A 19,011-nucleotide genomic window follows, 5' to 3' on the forward strand; every position below is an offset into this window, starting at 1 on the left:
AGCAGGGAGGCCCCACACTCCAGACCGCAGTCGGACGGCCAACTCCTCGTCCTAGCCCCCCCGCTCCAGCAGGTCGCAGAGAACGGGGGTGAGAGAAGACTCCAAACCTCCCTCCACCCGCTCATATGTAGTGTTGATGCATGTGTGTTCTAAGGTGCATTTAAAACCCAGGAGGGCATGGAGCTACCTGCCAGAGAGCAGCAGGTAAGCGCATGGTCCCTCCTGCTGGCCCTCAATGTCTACGTGTATTTAACATTGAGAGGTGGGTAACGATGCCAGGGGTGGGGTGTACACCCTGATGGTACTTTGGATTCCGTGTATCGTGCCCACCCCCAAGATCCTATATGTATGTGTAATGAGAGTGTGAGTAATGTGAATGTCCAAGTTGTGGGATAAAATTGAGGCAGAGGCAGCCAGAAGGGGATGGGGGGGTGGCCTCCTCTGCACCCTGGTGACATACCCCTACTCCAAGGTCCTGCATGTGTGGGTGGTTGTGGTGGAGCGGGAAGAGGGAGGCAGCTGGAGATGGGGAGGGAAGGAAGGGAGGGGCAAGTGACCCCTCCCTGGGGCCAGCTCCCCCGCTGACCCCAGTAGGCACCCCCATACTCCGCGACCCACCAGGGAAAGGGGGCCCAGGCCCATCCAGCCCTTTTCTAATTTAAACGCTGGTTTCTCTGAGGGCACGCAGACCATCCCTTTTTATCTGTCTTTCTGTTTCTCTCCCCTTTGTCTTGCGTGCGCAATTGTGCTGTAGATGTGTGATGGGTGGCACTCTGGTAATAACATGAACAACTGGTGGCGGGATTTTGTTTTTGGAATATGCAGAAGAGAAAAGAAGACCAAACCATCACCAGATCCCACACTGCATGGTGGAATTTTAAAGACCCATGATAAAGTTTATTCAACTGTAGCAGCTTCAATCTGCTATACATGCATTTGGTAGTGTGGAAGCTGTTACAAAGGTCTAGGAAAAACAGAAATTCCCATTTTCAGGGTGCAATAAGTAGAATCCCTTACACTAGGTGGGGTCACAGATGTTTTGCAGAAGCATGCACACATGCTAGGAAGAACTACTTTTTCCATGAGTGACTTTTGTAAATTTGTGCAGCACATTCCCGTCAGAGCAGCAGATGTTTAAATCTTCCACCAGATAATGTTTCAGCCTGCACGAAGCTCTGCTGGAGGAGCTGCTTAGCATGTTAACTTTGCAACGCAATACATATGCAGACATATCTGTAATAACATCAAAGCTGTTAATTCTTCAAATTCACACGGTGGAAGAAGAGGAAGCTACTTTCGGCCGCTCCCTTATTCACAGGAGGTCGCCGTTCGCATGTTTGAGTTTTTATGCCGGATACCCTTCCTGATGCATCCCCGAAGGGATGTGTGTCTCCTCCCAGGATTGAACTGGGGATCTTTTGCTTGTTAAGCGAGCATGTAAACCCTGACGCATTTTTAGTATTTAAAGAGTTGCAATCATACTTAATTTTGCAGCTATAAAAGGTGGACCTGACAAATGTTTGTATTAGTGCTTTTAAATTTCTGCGCACTGTCTTAATTAACAATCATAATGCATTAACACATATATCAAGAAATCAAAAAGCACAGCTTCTCCAGAATCTAATGAATGACAGGGGCAGGGATAGCTCAGTAGGAAAAGTGGTCGCCCCATGATCGGAAGGTCGGCGGTTCGAATCCACTTAACGGCTACCCTGAGGTACCCCTGAGCAAGGTACCGTCCCTACACACTGCTCCCCGGGCGCCTGCTTAGTGGGCTGCCCACTGCTTCACTGAGTGAATGGGTCAAATGCAGAGAAAAACAAGTAATTTCCCCATGGGGATCAATAAAGTATCCATTATTATTATTATTATCATTATGACAAAGATTCCCCTGATTTCTCAGATAGTGAATATAATGTTGGATTAATATTTCTCCACTAGATGGCAGGCTTGCGGTCCCTTCAGTCTTTCAACACTGAACCAGACTGAACAGGTAAAATGATAATTCAAAGTCAAAACTTAAAAGACTGATGCAATCCATAGATCAGATGAGTTGTTTGTTCCTGGTGTAAAAATGGTGTGACATTGCTTTCTTCCGTTGAGTCAGAGGGAAAGAAATGTTTCCTAGCCACACGTGATCTCTCTTCCTTTGACCTTGCATGTCTGCCCTTTTGCTGCGAGCAGGAAAGAGAGCGACTAATGGCGAGCCAGCCGACATGTCGGACAGGAAGGACATGTCAGAGAAGTAACAATGCCACAGCATTGGATTTGTTTAGTCGGGCGCAGTCAGCACTATCTGATCTACCAGAGGGACAACAAGAGGAAGGAAAGCCTGACAACATCGAGCGGCAGCTACAACTCACACCTGCACAAACCTGAAACAGTGCTGCTGGGCTGGGGAGTATAGATATATGCACAACACAATAAGTAGCCAGACATGAGCCACATCAGTCACCAGTAAAATATCAAGTAGGTTTTATTGAACAGAAGAGTCTGAGTCTTCTTAATACTTTGAACATAAACCTGCAGAGAAGAGCTGTGACTAGCATTCTCAATATTTTCACTTCATCACGGAGCCAGTGAGATGTGAAGAAGGGGGCTTTGTGATTTATTTGTCTGTGTAAGCACAACATAAGAAATGTTTTATGTTGTACTTCCCTCGCTAAATTGATTCATTTGTTTCTTAGTGCGCTTTTATAATTGAATTTCTCTTGTTCGTTAAGATAATTACTCAGACAGTCTGGGACAAGAGAGCCATGGAGAAGCACCAAGTACTGTAATTCGATTAAAGAGACTTTCTTTTGCTCCACTGAAGCTTCATGGATGGATGGATGGATGGATGGATGGATGGATGGATGGATGGATGGATGGATGGATGGATGGATGGATGGATGGATGGATGGATGGATGGATGGATGGATGGATGGATGGATGGATGGATGGATGGATGGATGGATGGATGGATGGATGGATGGATGGATGGATGGATAGATAGATAGATAGATAGATAGATAGATAGATAGATAGATAGATAGATAGATAGATAGATAGATAGATCTAGTTTAAGGTCAATCCAAAATCCTAGCGTTTGAACTTGTGTGTATGTGTGTGTGTTTGGAATATCAATGCCTCAATAAGTGGACAAGCAGAACTCCTCAACTGGGCCATTAAAGCACACTGCCAAGTAAGTGCTGTATTTCATTATGAAAGGATTTATTACTCTGTATGTTCCACTCAAGCAGGAAATTGTCCTGAAGTACCTGAAGATCAAATATGAAAGGGTGGAACCATGCAGTTTTACCTTCTCTGGAAGGCAATTTAAAGTCACTGCAAGCATTTACTGTGTCCACCAGGTGGTGCTGCAGAACGATCCTTACAGACAAGCATTGTATTCATGCCTGAATATAGAGCAGTGTGTTCTTGTTTAATTGCGACAAACAGCAGGCCCGAACACCTTCCACTGTCTCGTCCAGCTGCAGGCCTCCAGCCAAGTGTACTTGGTGCCATAGAAAAACATGAGATGTTTACTGTGATTAGGCTGCACAGGAGAAGATAACGCTATCAGGCCACTACGGTAGTTAATTCCATTGTTTGATTCTTATCTGGAACTGAAGGTCAAGTGTGGTACCAGGGTACAGCCACCGACTAGTGTGCCATTAAATGAAAACCTTCTGACTCAATTTTCTCAGAACAACTACAATAAATCAGAAGAGCACCGCCGCTGAGCAGATCATGCCTCTAACCCAAAGCCAGCCAGTTGTTCCCAACATGGCCAGTTAGTTCAGTATTGATTCTCTGTCATGCTGTTATACCACTATAACCATCTGACCTATGAAAGCTGAGCTCACAGCACTGGCCTGAAATCCAGCACACACTGCCCTCCAAGGGGAGAGGGAGCGCCATGTGAGGAAACACTCAGCTCACCCTCTGGGCTTAGGACTGCAGGACTTTCACCGAAAACGTTTGCCCTTGGCTCATGCCCTGTTAGTATCGCTGCTTTAGTCTCTGCACTTCTAACCATGCCTACCTTGCACAACTTGACCCCACTCTTACATTGATCTTTTTTAAAAACTCCTCTTGGGACAAATCAATCAATTCTTTGGTCAACTCACGGAAATTCTGACACTCTCTGACAATATAATAAAACAGATAGACGTTAAAGCTCATTTTAGTTTTTGTATTCGATTTTTTATAAGGGTGTGTTATAAGCTAGTTTTACAATGCGCACTTTGACCCTTGCAAGTGAAAAGTATGACATAAACAGATGCTGCTTGCGTGCCTGAAAAATATGAGCACCAAGGACTAATTACTCACTGCTGTTTAGGTTAGTGTAGCCTCTGATTATAAGGACTACAAAACAAGGCAAAGCCCAGAGGCACAGAATATTTAAAAAGAAAACTAAAACATAACATTTGAAATCAAGAAAATAAACGCAAAGCAAGCAACAAGCTCAAGAATGCACGGGAACTCAAATTCATGATTATATCTTTCTGATTTTGCTTTATTGCCAACTATCGGATACCTCTGGGTTCTAAAATCAAGCAATTTGAAAAGGAAAAAAAACCAAACACGTACTATTTGGCTCAACCTTATTCACAGCCACACAGAGGCCACGGTCTGTGGTAAAGTTATAAGGCTGACTGACTGAGTTTCATCAGGTGTCACATGCGGTCATTACTGGAATTCAATCGAAAACAAAACCAAAAGCTTGGGAATCTCTGCTAAACAGAAAGAGCTCGTGCTGCTGAGTGTACTGGACCTCGGCTCACTCAGGCTCCAAACCACTGACAGTGAAAGCATTTTCATTAATGGAGCAAATACAGCATTTTTTTAAATGTATTTGTGCAACTATTTAGCTTGTAATACAGTATTAAGTATGCTACTTTGGATCCATTTTGATAGCCTATTAACGTTATTTATTAGCTAAACAGACTGATTATCAGCATGTTGTTTGTTTTGAGCAAAAAAATATGACACATCATCCCAGAGCCTCCGTTTTGTTTCCATGTTTGGATTTTTCCAACTCAGGAAATGTGATCACCTGAGGAGTAGTCGAGCTTGCTCGGCTTGTTCGTTCAAGCCCGTATACTTATGTGGTATGATGATTATCCCACTGAAGCTTAAGGTGTGTATGTGTGTATCAGCTCCCACCTACGCAGGAGTAATTACAATTTCACTTCTCTCCTACAGTTATCTCTGTAGAGACACATCTCTGAAAGTGAGAGGTTCCTTTACCATACTTTTCACGTTCATGTTCATGTTCGTATATATATCCCGCAAAACACACACACGCAAACAAACACCACTTCACAAGTATGTGTCCTCGTTAAGTTGGCCTCATTTTGAGGGATTTATTTCATTCTAAAAAGCATCAATGTGATTTAATACAGAAAGTAATATTCGTTTTTTTACAGTGCAATTTAAGACTCCTGGAATCTGTAAAACAGCCGTGAAAATGATTCGATATAAAATCTTTTTAGTACCATGATCGGCACATCCCACCAGAAAACAAAGAAGTGAAACAATTCTTTAGCTTTATCCTTTATGGAGGGACACACTTTGGATCGTGGAAGAATCTCAAACACGTTCCTATATTTAACCGTGTGATAGATCAGAGGTAGAGCACGGGCAAAACCTGGAAGACATGTTCATCAATAACAGTTTATGTCTGCAAATGAAAATCAGCTGTACTTTCCATAGTGTGTTACCTTTATATTAACACATAAAGTTGATTGAGTGATAAGCCAGTCTCAGTGTATTACTTAAAAAGATAGTACACATAATAATTTCACGATAATTACACAGTAATTCCCCCGTCCAGCAGCCAAGAAAACATATGGGAAGAAAATTATCTACACTGCAGATGCCTGTTTTATACATATATATAGATATATATAGAGAGAGATAGGTAGATATGTCTATTACAACATGACTGCATTACATTTCACTTCTGGTTGTGATCTGACTGAACATGAAAATCCTTTCTTCAGCACACTGTCATGCTATGAGCCTCTGGCCCTCAGGTGTATTATTTACTCATGCCCGAGAAATGCATGGCATGCAGTGTTTCCAGACAAAGGCGTGTTTATGAGGGTGTGTTTGCAAATCCAGAATGACAACCCAGATGCAAATGGTAAAAAAAACACTCAGAAAAAGAAAGGACCGTGATTAGGACAAAGTGGATTATGAGAAATACATTTGTATTTCAGTTTAAAGGAAAAAGAAACGTTTGGTGTATATTACTGCGAGCAGCCCAATATTGAGCCTTTTATTGGAAGAAATTTGGCCCCACTTTCTGATATTTATATTCCTTCCTAACCAACATCAACTGCTTTGTGCCTATGCAAAACAGCTATCTGACATTGGTGTCGCTGCACGACTGCTCAATTCTATTCTAATGAGCTGCGGATTTATGAACACACCCACTACAGAAAACAAAGAAGAAGCACTGACATTTAAGTTAATGACACACATTCGTTGACATTTTAAATCCTTGGATTCTTTTTTAAATCATTTTAACATGTCCACATTGCAAGATGAACATTGTCTCCTCTGTTGATAGATTAAACTTTGATTCCACTGGATCACTGTGTGCCAGAAAAATATCTCTTTTAAATAGGAAATTTAACTGTGTCCTGATTTGTGCTTTGTTTTGTTTCCACTGCTGCTGCTCATCCCCTCGCAGCCTCTGAGTCTTCCTCGAAGGCCCTGTTGTCATAGCGATGCTGCTGTCTCTCTGGGTCGAGGCTCCCTGGGTCAGTCAGTGGGACTTCATACAGGGCGTCTCCTGTCACTGTGATCACGGTGACATCTGGCGGTGACTCAGAAGAGAAGCTCTCTTTTCTGTCGTCCTCAACGCCCAGGGCCTTCAAGATGTCGCACTTACACATAGGGCAGGTTCGCCTCTCCAGCAGCCAGGGCTCGATGCAGGTTTTGTGGAAGATGTGATCACACGTCAGCACGGTCACCACATCGCCTACCTTGTAGGATTCGATACAAACGGCACACATCGAGGAGTCCGAACTGGTCTCCTCGTCCCCTCTCTTGAGCGTGCGTACCTGCAAACGCTTAATTGCCTTCTTCGCCTCGGATTTCAGTCGCTTCTCATTGCGCTTGCTCATGCTCATATTGTAGAGACGGTTTGCGGAGATGAACACAAAGTAGGCGATGGAGGCTGCGGTTACAATGAAAAAGGCAATGGACAGAAAGTAAAGCCAGTATGTGTCCATCCAGGGTCCGTGAGCCACGCCTTCACTAATTATCATTTGAACATCAATCCCGTTTTTCACCAACCTGACAATCTCCATGCCCTGAGTGTTACCAATCATGATCGCCACAATTTCGTCTGCATCTGAGTGTGCCATGTGTGTAGTGCTGTTTCCACTGCCGTCCACATTATACACAACAACAGCAGCTGCTCCGAGGCGTTTGGCAGCATTGATCTTCTCACCGAAGGTGCAGTTGCCCCTCTTCACCAGGGCTATCCACGGTAGTAAGGTTTCATTGCGGTCGTACACAGGATCTGGGCCACAGCCTTTGGGGTCTCCCACGGGAAGCGTAACGATGCCAAAAGCTCTTTTCCTCAGAGAGTTACGGCCATACAACCCACACTCACAATATTTCTCCTCAGTCTCATTGTAGCTGTTCACAAAGCTTATTTCCACGTTGGCAGTCCAAAATACAAAGGTAGCTGAACAGTGAACAAGCCCTGACAAAAACAGCAAAAGCAGCAGAGGTGGTTGTGTCTTCTTACCCATGGTAACACTGTTCTTGAACAAGAGGAAGTCCTCTTACTCAGGCTTATTTAGCCTCTTCAAAACTTCTTTTTCAAAAAAAGAAAAAAACTCCCAGTTCCTGGTCTGTTCAAGTCTCAGCAGTCTCAATCCGGCGATAGTTTCACCAAGCCTGCTGTCTTCGGTAATATGACACGAGCCTTTGGTAACATAAAACAAGCTGCGCGTCAGCCACTCACCTCTCGTTATCTTCCTGAACCTTGAACACTGAACACTCCCCGCTGAGGGCAGGGTGTTGCTATTCAACAAGTTGAAGTACACAAAACGCACAGACCTATGTTGTTTCCAGAGCCAAGGAACAGCATTCGAGAAGGAAAGACATGATAAGCAAATGATAAGAAGACTTTCATAAGGCAGGACTGTGACAGCTGTAAAAACTGCCGCATTCTCCTTGCATAATGATGACAAAAGCAACTCAGCCAGTTTTTCTAGTTTGACTGGTTTCCTTCCTCTTTTTTCTGCGGCTGCGATCATTGTTTTGTTAAGGTGACAGGCAAGTTTTGCACCGCTGCCTTGTGGCTATTGTCTCTAATCTACAAATATAGTCTACTGCATATTCTACTGCAGTAGACTAATGTTGCTGAATATTTTTACAGGCTTACGAAAAAAACTGAGTGAAGAGGATAAGACACACAAGAGTAATGTTTTTCCATTGTGCTGATACTGTAACTAGAGACTCATCCACCACTGCAGGCATACCAGTGACCACTGAAATAGAACGAGGCACTGTCAAGTTTCCGCTGTATCTTCTTACACACAAGTGAAAGCGCACAAACACTAAGAGACAGAAAGGCTTCAAATGACAAATTCGATGGTGAGGTTGCTGTCCAGCTTGATAGTTTACCTGAGATTGAGACTGGATTGAGATCTGCTCTATTTCATTGAGCCATTTTTACCTTAGTTCACACACACACACAAAGAATGTGTACACAATGCGCTATTAAATAATCTATTTGATTGGGGCTAGCTCTGTAAATAAAAGACTGAGATATTTCCTTTTAGCACAGCTAGAAGTCACAGCTTCTGATAACAGGAACAATGGTTCTGCTCTGACCCTTAAATTCCAGAAATATTACCCTGTCAAGTTATGAACACGCACTCCAAAAAAGACCTCATGTCTTGTTCAAGTTAATAAAAACAGACATTCCTCTTTACAGGTGAAGTTTGGTGTTAGATTCTAAAGGTATCCTGAGACTTTCTGATCTAATACTGGCATCTGCTGGCTGGTTAGTGGTGTGGTCAAAGGAAAAGACAAACCTCCACCAAGCTAGGTGAGTCAGACAGACGTGCAAACTGTCAGCACTGGACACATGTGTGCATTTGCTTATATTTTAATCCGAAAAAGAATAGTGATTTCAACAGTGTTCAGTGGTGTTAGTTTGATGATGAACTTAAACTCACTTACTTAAAAAAAATTTAAAGAATAAAAAAAATTTAATTGTAAAGAAATTAATGGAAGCAGTACGGACTAAATGAATTTGTCCTAATTCACTCCTAAAAGGTTAATTTAATAATAAAAGATTAAACAGTACTAAGTTGTTATTCCAATAAATGAACAGAGTCATTAAAAGAGATAGATACTTATGAACCACTTTATTAGGTACACTTTTCTGGCACTGAGTTGGACCTCCTTTTGCCTCCAGAACTATTGTAATTCTTCGTAGCATATTCAACAAGGTGCTGGAAAAATGTCTCAGAGATTTTGGTCCATATTGACATGACTGCATCACACAGTTGCTGCAGATATGTTGGCTGGCTTCATGTGCCACCACATCTCAAAGGTGCTCTACTGTATTGAGATGTGGTGACTGTGGAGGCCATTTGACAGCAATGAACATGCTGTCACTGCGGTCGTAAAGGGATGGCTATGGTCATCAACAGCTAGGTTGAGGTGTTTTAATGACACTCAGTTTTTATTACACCACTATCAGCCTGAACCGCTGATGCAAGGCTGGATGGATGCACGCTTTCAGGTTTTTTATGCTATATGCTGACCCTAGCATTCAGCTGTGTCAGCAGAAATTGAGACTTTACAAGCCAGGCAATATTTTTCAAATCTTCTCTTGGAGCATTTTGGCGATTCTGTATGAAGTGTAAACTCAGTTTCCTGTTCTTGGCTGACAAGACCCGGTGTGGTCTTCTGTAGCTGTAGCTCCTGTATTTCAAGGTTTGACATGTTGCATGCTCAGAGCTGCTCTCCTCTTTTGGTTGTAATAAGCAGTTACCTAAGTTACTTTTGCCTTCCTATCAGCTGAAAGGAGTCTGGCCATTCTCCTATGACCTCTGACACCAACAAGGAATTTTCTCCCAGAGAAATGCTGCACACTAGGGATGGCTGTGTGGGAAAATCCCAGTAGATCAGCTGTTTCTGAAATACTTAGTTCAGCAAGTCTGGCACCAACAACCATGCCATGTTCAAAGTCACTTAAATCACCTTCCTTGCCTGTTCTGATGCTCAGTTTGAACTTCAGTAGTAACTGTCGTGTGATTGGTTGATTAGATATTTGCTTTAAGGAGCTGTTGAACAGGTGTGGTCTATGAGTGTAAATGAAATGATAAAAAAATAAATAAAACTTAAAAAAATGGTGGTACTTCCTAAATTCCAAAACATACCCATCTTTCCCACATCATCATTTTTAAACTATTGACTCTATCATTATGTCTTTCATCTGGGCAAATAAACACCATACAATTTCAAAGGCACACTTGCAGAAACCCTCTGAGGGCAGACTTGGCCTCCCAGTTTTCAGGCAATATTATTGGGCTTGCAATACCAGAACATGGGTTTTCTGGAACAGTGTTTCAGCTGTTCCTGCTATTCAGAAGGGCTGTGGTCCTTCCTGCCAAACATACCTACCAAAATTTTTTAGCAAAGATTTTGTCCTAGCTCTATTCTCTTCAGATCCTAAAGCAAGTTAGGGGTGCTTTGTGCCAGACCTATCCATTTTTGCACCATAACGCCAAACCTTTCTTTTTTACCTGGCGTGATGGACCCTGTGTGTAATCATTGGTCAGAATTAGGTCTCCGCACTATTAAGGACGTCTACATCGACAATTGTTTTGCTTCATTTGTTCAGTTGCAATCAAAATGTATGCTTCCCTCCACTCGTTTATTTCGATACTTACAAATCAGGAATTTTGTTAAACACTCGTTCTCCCATCTGGATCAGCCACCTGCTCATAGAGACTTCTATGATTATTTGATTGAAATCCCAAACACCTAATCAGCCAGTTTACTACACTTTTTACACTTAAACCACCTACAAACCTCACCAAGGATGCTTGCGTTAAGGACATGGAAGTAGACATATCGGACACTTTGTGGGCCAATGGGTTGAAGAAGATTAAAGAATGCTCTGTTAATGCCAGATTACAACTTAGGCAGTTCAAAGTCCTTCATCGTTTGCGTTTCTCTAAAATAAAGCTAGGCAGCATTTTTCCATCTATTTCCTCATTGTGTCATAAAATGCAAAGCAATGGAAGGAACCACTGCCCACCTTTTCTGGTCTTTCCCTAAACTTTTTTGGGCAGAGATATTTAATATGTATAACCGGATTTATGACTTAAAATTAAAGCCGGATTGTATACTTGCAGTGCTAGGCTGCTCCCTAACCTCACTGGCACTTAGACGTCCTCTTCAGAAACCCTTAATGTTTGACATGATTGTAGCTAAAAGCTATTGTAGCTATTCTTAGAGCCTGGAAATCACCATCTCCTCCCTTGTTTAGGGTTTGGCTATGAGAGAGGATTGCATGTTTGTATATTGCCTTATTTTTTTCTTTTCTTTTATTGTTTTCCTGTTCTGGTTTTTTGGTTTTTGTCTTACTTTCTGCGCTTGGATGTCATTGTTTTTTATTTGATTTTATGTAATTTTAAGTTAAAATCTTGTAAATAAACATTAAAAAAAACCTTTAAGAGCAAGTATTTTAAAAAATATCTCCAAGCATACCGTCTATTTACCAGAATACCTGTGTTGGTTTTTGTTTTAGGGTTTTTTTTTAACATTGCCTTATTTCTTTGTTGCATGACTTCCAGGCTAGGCCCTTATCAGTCTACACAAGATGACCAGCAAACCACAAACCCAGTCAATGCCACACAGGGGCGCCATTAACTCACAGCTAGGCTCAGCATCATTCATCACAATTAGCACAACAAAACAAGCAAGTTCAGCTTCATTCGGCTAGTGTGCACTGCTCACTGGTGCAACAGAAATGCCAGACTGATGATTTAAGCATTTGTCAACCTTAAAGTTGCTTTCATAATATAAATTCATAATGTTAAATCTTCTGCTTAATGAAATACGTGCAATAGACACAGAGCAGCCTCTCAGAAAACCAGTAATTGAATTGACTCACCTTTTTTCAAATCATCTTGTTTGGACTCAGGATAAACTATCCATCGTTTTAATATCCATTCATTTCATGTCTTTGGAGCACGAAGGCGATCCACACAGAGAGCACTCCTGACTGACGCTCTGTGGCTCCGGGGGAAACTTTGGGGCATGTCCAAACAAGCCCTGGCACCCCGTCCCTCCACATATTCACACCCCCTTTTTTTCCTCACATGTGAGGAGTATGGGTATCAGTCTACGGTGTAACTAAAACTACACTAAATCCTGTTTATGGTTATGTTCTGTCTACAATCACGAGTCAGATATGCGCAAAGGCCTAGTTGAGTGGCCTGCATGTACGCCCACAGTGCCACTGTTTGACGTGAAGATGATCATCTCCAAATTCAGCAAGTGTGTTGCTTAAATGTGTATTTAATCAAGAAAACATTACATTTCCACTTGTAAAGCTGCATTAAAACTGTGTTTAAAGAAATCTGGATTTCACCCCTGCTGCGCCTCAGGCTGGATTGTGTTCAAGCTGACTGGAATGACTCGCAACTCGTGATCCCCCATTCTTAGTAGCACCAGACTTTAAAATGTCCCCCCTCCCAATAATCTCTCTTTGCAGCTTGCAGCCGTATGTAGTGTTAGATGCAGCGCTCACAACCAATTTTAGTCCTTAGTACATTTCTACAAGCTTGTAAAGACACACATGCGTCCTTGGATTAATCGCTAATTTCGTATTTATTTTTTTGTTTTATTTAATTTTAAAATGACCATGGGTACTGCTGTAGCTGTGCAGAAAAAGAAGAGAAAAGATTTTATACCTTACTTTCTGGGATTTGTAATATTTTTGTATTGCACGGTCAGTCTCCTTTCAGTAACAGCAAAAACAGCACAGGAAAGTCACTCTGTCAGGGTGCGTCGGGCCGTGGGTAAGCATATCTGAAACAAGTGCGTGCGGGATTTTTGGGTTACTTTGTAACATTTTAGAGCTGCCACAATAATCTGGGGGAGTTTTGTTTTATAGTGACAATCTGTTCAGTGTGTCATGAGTTATGTCACGGTAATAATGTGTGCGTAATCATGTGGCATAGCAACTGTGGCAATGTTTGCTCTACTAATCGTCGTGTGTTATCGGCATGAAAGACCGTGTAACTGCCATGAAAATAGAGCTAACCATCTTGGCAGAGCGCTCTAGCAACTTGCTGGCTTCTTGGGGTGACAGTTTGTGTGTATGAGTTGTTAAGAGTCGTTATTAGAGTCGGTGCTTTCGTCTTTTATTTGATAATATTCTCGCGTGTATTTGTCAGGGGCTAGATTTAAGAAGTTGAAAATAGGTATTATCACACAACCGTTACTGGAGGCGACTGATTCATCCTCATCCCAGTCTCCATAAAGATAATCTCCCTCAGGCTTTCTGTACTGACGTATTCGACCAAAATGGCCAGACTGAAACTTTTCTGTACAATTAGATTTTAGTTCACTTTACTAAAATGTTCTAAAATATTTTTTCTCCCTTATTTTTGAATTAGTTTACTTTAACAGCCTTGATTTGAATGCGTGTGCGTGTTGTTTCTGCTGTTTTAGAGAATGAGACAGAATGCATCCCGCCACAGTCCTCCGAGTTTCCTGAAGGCTTCTTCACAGTGCAGGAGAGGAAGGACGGAGGGCTCGTCATTTATTTTATGCTTATTTTCTACATGCTTTTGGCTGTCTCTATAGTCTGCGACGATTACTTTCTGCCATCATTAGAAGTAATCAGTGAACGTAAGTTCTACATAACACACACGTTTCCAATAGAACATCTGCGTGTAAGGTGTAGGTGTAGGCTTGGGTGGATGTTCTCATTGTATTTTTGCACTGTGTGATTATCAGAGTAATCGGGATTTATAACAACAGATTCTAACGCAATTTCTTCATTTACAAGGTGGGAGCCAAATCTACACATACAGTGTGAGGAAATATTTAACTTACTGAACATTTTAAGTAATAAATAAAGCTGTTAGTCAGTTAATCCTTTGGTATAGTTAATGTAAACTAGTAGTTTGGTCTTTGCAAAGTCTACAAACATTGTGAAAGTTTTCAACTTTATGCACCTATCCCTCCAACACCTAAGTTTTTTTGTTTTGTTTTTTTTAAACATATCCTTTTTTAATAGACGATCAAACCATGAAATCAACTGACTGACTAAACAAGCCCACAGTGGGCGGATATAAAATGTAATATCACAGACCAATCCTTAAAAATAAATATATCAATCTGTTTTTAATGGGCCATTTGAGGAGGGATTGTGCTATTGTTGAACAAAACTGTGCATTATTATTTTTTTTGTGTGTGTGTGTTATTTTGGACCTCTCTCAGGTCTGGGATTGTCACAGGACGTAGCAGGAGCCACGTTTATGGCAGCTGGAAGTTCTGCACCTGAACTAGTCACAGCCTTCCTAGGTAATCACAAACTAAGTAAAAACCTAATTATGACATGATAACCCCAGTATGATCATCTGTGTCCTTGTGGTGTTCCCCAGTCTGACATAGTGACTTTACTACATGGGAACAAAAAGGAAAAGTGTCCTTGAACTAGGCTATTTTAACTTTCAGATCTTTATTTCTTTTCCCTGTCATGCTTCCTCATTGCTCCTGGCTTCAAAGCTAAAATGTGCTCTTTACTGTCAGGTGTGTTTGTGACAAAAGGGGACATTGGGGTCAGCACCATTGTGGGATCGGCTGTCTACAACCTGCTAGGAATCTGTGGTGCCTGTGGACTTTTAGCCTCTATGGTACATTCTGACACGATAACACATAAGATACAGACAAACATTACACCTCTGCTAACTACTTGTGTGTAGCAGTTGCACTTTTGCTCAGCCAAAACAGAAGGATCGTTGTGTTTTATGAGCCTTAAACCTCTTATTTTTGTTCGCTTTATCAGGCTGGGCGTCTCACCTGTTGGCCACTATTCAGGGACTGCCTGGCATATGGGATCAGTGTTGCTGCTGTCATTGGGATTATTTCAGATAACAAAGTTTACTGGTGAGTGTATTTGTGTGTACTAACTCATCATTACATGAATCATCTTAAGACCTTTCACCACATACAAACAGGTGTTGAATTTGGGTTGTAAAAGACTTTGTCCTTTTATAAGAGACTCTATTTTATAACCCAAAGGGTGGTAACAAGATACAAAGTCATTTACAGCGTTTTATTGCCTCTTGTGATGTAGAGAAAAACAAATTAAAAGAGATCACAAAACAATTTGTACAGTGCAGGTATTTACAGGTTTGTTTTTTCTTTTTGTTTTTTATGGTACTGTCATAACTATATCCATGGCTAAAAAAAAAAAGCAACAACAATTTGGAGAATTACACATGGAAAATATGTTGAAATAATCCAGTGGTACAAAAGCCACTGAAAAGTATGTTTTCTGACCTTAATTGAGGGAAGTGAGACCTGCAGTTTTTTAGATGGTGATCTGGGTTCTTTTGTGACCTCCTGGGTGAGTCATCGAAGAACTCTTGAAGTATTTTTGGTAGGCTGGTCACTCTGGTGAAGGTTCACCACTGTTCCATGTTTTCTCCATTTGTGGATAATGGCTCTCACCATGGTTCATCACTGCTATTACTTACATTGACATAATAATTGAAAAGTGCATTTTGTATTTACTCAGGTTATCTTTGTCTAATATTAAAATCTGTTTATGTTCTGAAACATATAAGTCTGACAAATATGCAAAAAAAACTAAAAACTCAGGAAGGGGACAAATGCTTTTTCACAGCATTGTATGTTTTATTTACAATATTTTTCATTTACAGTATGTCAATGAACTATTAATGCTCAAACTGTGTAATTTGTTGACAGGTATGATGCTGCCTGTCTCCTGCTGGTCTACGGCGTTTACATTGTGGTTCTGTGCTTTGACCTTCGCATCAGTGAGTTTGTCCTGAGGAAGCTGAGCCCTTGCTGCACGTGTCTGGGGTCAGGTTCGTGTGAAAAGATTGAGACACAGCGTCTGCTGGGTTGGAATGACGACACCAGTTTGCGAGTCCACAGTCGCTCCAGAACAGACAGTGGGATCTTCCACGATGAGTCAGGATACTCTCACCTGTCCCTCAGCCTACACGGACTCAATGAGATTCCTGAAGGTAAGGCGCACTTCTTAGTGGCACAGTAAAACTGCTTTCCTTCAACGCCACTTTGAGTCATTCGCCTTCGTGTTTGATCTAGGAGAGATGTATGATGTATATTCTCTCATACCAGCAGAGCATAAAAGTGTCTTTGCCGTCCCGGAGAGCGACATGAAACGGATTCTGTGGGTACTGTCCCTGCCCATCATCACTCTGCTTTTCCTCACCATCCCTGACTGCAGGAGAAGGTTCTGGAAGCAGTGGTTCGTGATCACTTTCCTCATGTCAGCAGTCTGGATCTCAGCTTTTACATATGTGCTGGTGTGGATGGTCACTGTAGTTGGTAAGATGGCTGTTTTAACTCTGAAGTCTGTAATAAAATTCTGTAGTTTTCATTAAACTTTTGCAGATTAGCTACAGGTGTAAATGAGCTCATCACCCACTGAGCCACGGCAGATCACAAGTGTTGAAACTTGTGAGAAAAATGTTGGATTTGCAGAGTACAGTCACATGTTGGTCTGCTGGTTAATTCCTGGGATGCCATTGTCTAGGCAGGTTCAGAGGGGGTCTGTTGTAGCTCCAGTGGGCCATGTGCCTAGCCGGCCACAGCAATTAACAGGGGGCTCACCCCTAGGGAAACACAGTCACATGAGGACTGAGTGTATACAGGGCTTCAAGAACCCCTCCACCTTCCATCTACAAAAGAATGAACTATAGAACTATATTCCAAGTTCAGGGTAAAAAGGCAATATTATCATGTGACAGTGGCAGGTCTACTTAATGTATAATGAGATTATCCAATAGTTCTCAGAAAGGCTCACATGCAGGGAAATACCAGGCATGTAGGCTCTGCACTGAATTGGACAGTACAGAGAACCCAGTCACAGTTCACAGGCAGGATTGTAAGGATTCATTTAAGGTGGTGATTAATATTGGTGAGTTATTTTCTGGATCACTTTGCCTGAAATTTATTTATTTTCCTATGATGAATGTGGATTCTGGATAATGGACAATGTCTAATAATGGACTGAATTTTCAAAAAGAGAAGGAGCAGATGTGCTGTTTATTTAACTTGATAATAGGATTTCACATTCTTATGGAAGATCCACAGTACTATGTACTTTTGAGCCACCCCTCATTTCTTGATATTTAGCTTAGGTTCTTGAGAAATAGTTCCTTCAGTTTTCTTCAGGTCGAAGGTTTTCCTTAGCTGCTTTTTCAGTCATTTTCAGCGCTTCTACCTGACCCTTTACAAGGGAATGTTTCTGTTGAGCAACTTAACCCTGACGTATGAGTCATTCAAACAAAAAAAGTACCCAACCTAAGGGAAGAACCAGTGTTGTGTCTACACATTACAGACGACTTCGCAGAGAACCAATGTTAATTTGTATTTTTAGGCACTTTGTTACTAGCAGCCTGTCGCAAAACATAATTTGTTCACATTTTTCACTGACTTGACTACAGAAGTGGTATCTCTTTAGTTGAGAATGTCAAGAAGCTATATTTAAGGCTGGAAAACAGGGAGAAAAGTCTCCACAGCCATCTGTTAAACATAGAGGAGGCTCTGTCATGGGTTTGGCGCTTCATTTCAGTCAGGTGTGTTAGACACAGAAATTGTACTAACTGTTTTTGCCTGATATACTGCATTTCCATTAATCTCTGCACCTATTTCCCTTGCAAGACATAAAAAAAATGTGTAGTAGTTCAATATTTTTGCACAACACTGTATCTTGAAGTTATTGGTAGGGTAATCCGACTTTGTGTTGGCATTGTGTTTATGCAGGTGAGACCCTTGCTATCCCCGATACTATTATGGGACTTACTTTGCTTGCTGCTGGAACCAGTATACCTGACACTGTGGCCAGTGTGATGGTGGCCAGAGAAGGTAACACTAATTTCCAGTTTCATTAACTTCATTTAAAATTCCTGAACAACTGCTTGCTGTACATTTAAACTTCCACAGCTTGTTCACTCAAAATACAGGAATGTTGAATTCTTTAAAATTTCAATGTAAACTTTTTTTCTCTCTCTCTTAAGGGAAAGCCGATATGGCCATGTCCAACATTGTGGGCTCTAATGTGTTTGACATGCTGTGCCTGGGTTTGCCTTGGTTCATCAAAACTGCCTTTGTGGACACCAACAACCCTGTAGAGGTCAACAGCACCGGACTGGTCTTTATTTCCTGCACACTTCTCCTTTCAATTGTCTTCCTTTTCGTAGCCGTGCACATCAACGGATGGAAGTTGGACTGGAAGCTGGGAATCGTTTCTCTCATCTGCTACATCCTCTTTGCCACTCTGTCCATCCTGTATGAGCTGGGAATTATTGGGAATAATCCCCTAAGGCTGTGCAGCGACTGAGATCTGACCTTCTCAGGACTAAAGCCATATTTTCTGAGTAAAAACAAAAATGTTAAGCTTTTAAAAATGTACAAATATCAAGTTGCTACGGCACGCATACGTGATGGTCACCTCAGTGAATGATCTATTGTTAATATATTTTACCAAAGGTGGCAATGTTCCTAGGATCATTCTTTTGGGCGTGTACACCAAGATCCAGACAAGACCAGTATCATCACAAGGCCCATCTTCACATTGCAAGACATTCCCTGTCTTACATAAGGGTCATGAACAAAAAGCTACTGCTCCCACAGGTTTACTGCAATTTCCAATAAGAAAAGAAATAAAAGGTTTAAACTGAACTCATCTGGCCTTGTCCTCCTTTTTAAGAGGGTGGTTGAGCTAAAACAAAGACTTATTTCTCT

The 19,011-nt window shown here is 41.6% G+C and overlaps 2 protein-coding genes and 1 long non-coding RNA gene across 9 annotated transcripts in view; 1 reads left to right on the forward strand and 2 right to left on the reverse strand.

The window, feature by feature from the left end:
* Nucleotides 1-12,236, reverse strand: part of LOC309717221 — a 37,576-nt gene extending 25,340 nt beyond the window's left edge. Inside the window, exon 1 of the long non-coding RNA XR_014279652.1 lies at nucleotides 12,149-12,236. This is a non-coding gene — a long non-coding RNA (uncharacterized lncRNA). The remainder of the gene's footprint in view (nucleotides 1-12,148) is intronic.
* On the reverse strand, nucleotides 5,319-8,208 carry LOC309711079 (E3 ubiquitin-protein ligase RNF128-like). Its single transcript, XM_082541100.1, has one exon. It carries the CDS (start codon nucleotides 7,755-7,757, stop codon nucleotides 6,672-6,674), a length of 1,086 nt encoding a protein of 361 aa, XP_082397226.1. The 5' UTR covers nucleotides 7,758-8,208; the 3' UTR covers nucleotides 5,319-6,671.
* A 199-nt stretch (nucleotides 12,237-12,435) lies between the features above and the next one.
* On the forward strand, nucleotides 12,436-18,948 carry slc24a5 (solute carrier family 24 member 5). Of its 7 annotated transcripts, none has more exons than XM_082550662.1 (9): nucleotides 12,436-12,534; nucleotides 13,714-13,893; nucleotides 14,488-14,571; nucleotides 14,800-14,903; nucleotides 15,056-15,156; nucleotides 15,982-16,265; nucleotides 16,381-16,590; nucleotides 18,031-18,132; nucleotides 18,285-18,948. In XM_082550662.1, the coding sequence occupies exons 2-9, from the start codon at nucleotides 13,812-13,814 to the stop codon at nucleotides 18,605-18,607; spliced, it is 1,290 nt and encodes a 429-aa protein (XP_082406788.1). In that variant the 5' UTR covers nucleotides 12,436-12,534; nucleotides 13,714-13,811; the 3' UTR covers nucleotides 18,608-18,948. The 7 variants fall into 7 exon arrangements, with proteins under 7 accessions (XP_082406788.1, XP_082406785.1, XP_082406787.1 ...); XM_082550659.1 differs by lacking the exon at nucleotides 12,436-12,534 and adding an exon at nucleotides 12,547-13,058; XM_082550661.1 differs by lacking the exon at nucleotides 12,436-12,534 and adding an exon at nucleotides 12,547-13,058 and having other exon boundaries at nucleotides 16,054-16,265.
* Nucleotides 18,949-19,011: the final 63 nt, after the last annotated feature.

The sequence above is a fragment of the Aulonocara stuartgranti genome, assembly GCF_965226115.1.
Source record: "Aulonocara stuartgranti genome assembly, chromosome: 1".
NCBI classification, from domain to species: Eukaryota; Metazoa; Chordata; class Actinopteri; order Cichliformes; family Cichlidae; genus Aulonocara; species Aulonocara stuartgranti.

Excerpts from the sequence above, each read along its gene's own strand:
- LOC309711079 (XM_082541100.1), bottom strand. The coding sequence starts at position 7,757 with ATGGGTAAGAAGACACAACCACCTCTGCTGCTTTTGCTGTTTTTGTCA.
- slc24a5 (XM_082550659.1), top strand. The coding sequence starts at position 12,896 with ATGACCATGGGTACTGCTGTAGCTGTGCAGAAAAAGAAGAGAAAAGAT. Across the intron at positions 13,894-14,487 it reads ATTAGAAGTAATCAGTGAAC|GTCTGGGATTGTCACAGGAC; the intron begins GTAAGTTCTACA and ends GACCTCTCTCAG. Across the intron at positions 15,157-15,981 it reads TCAGATAACAAAGTTTACTG|GTATGATGCTGCCTGTCTCC; the intron begins GTGAGTGTATTT and ends ATTTGTTGACAG.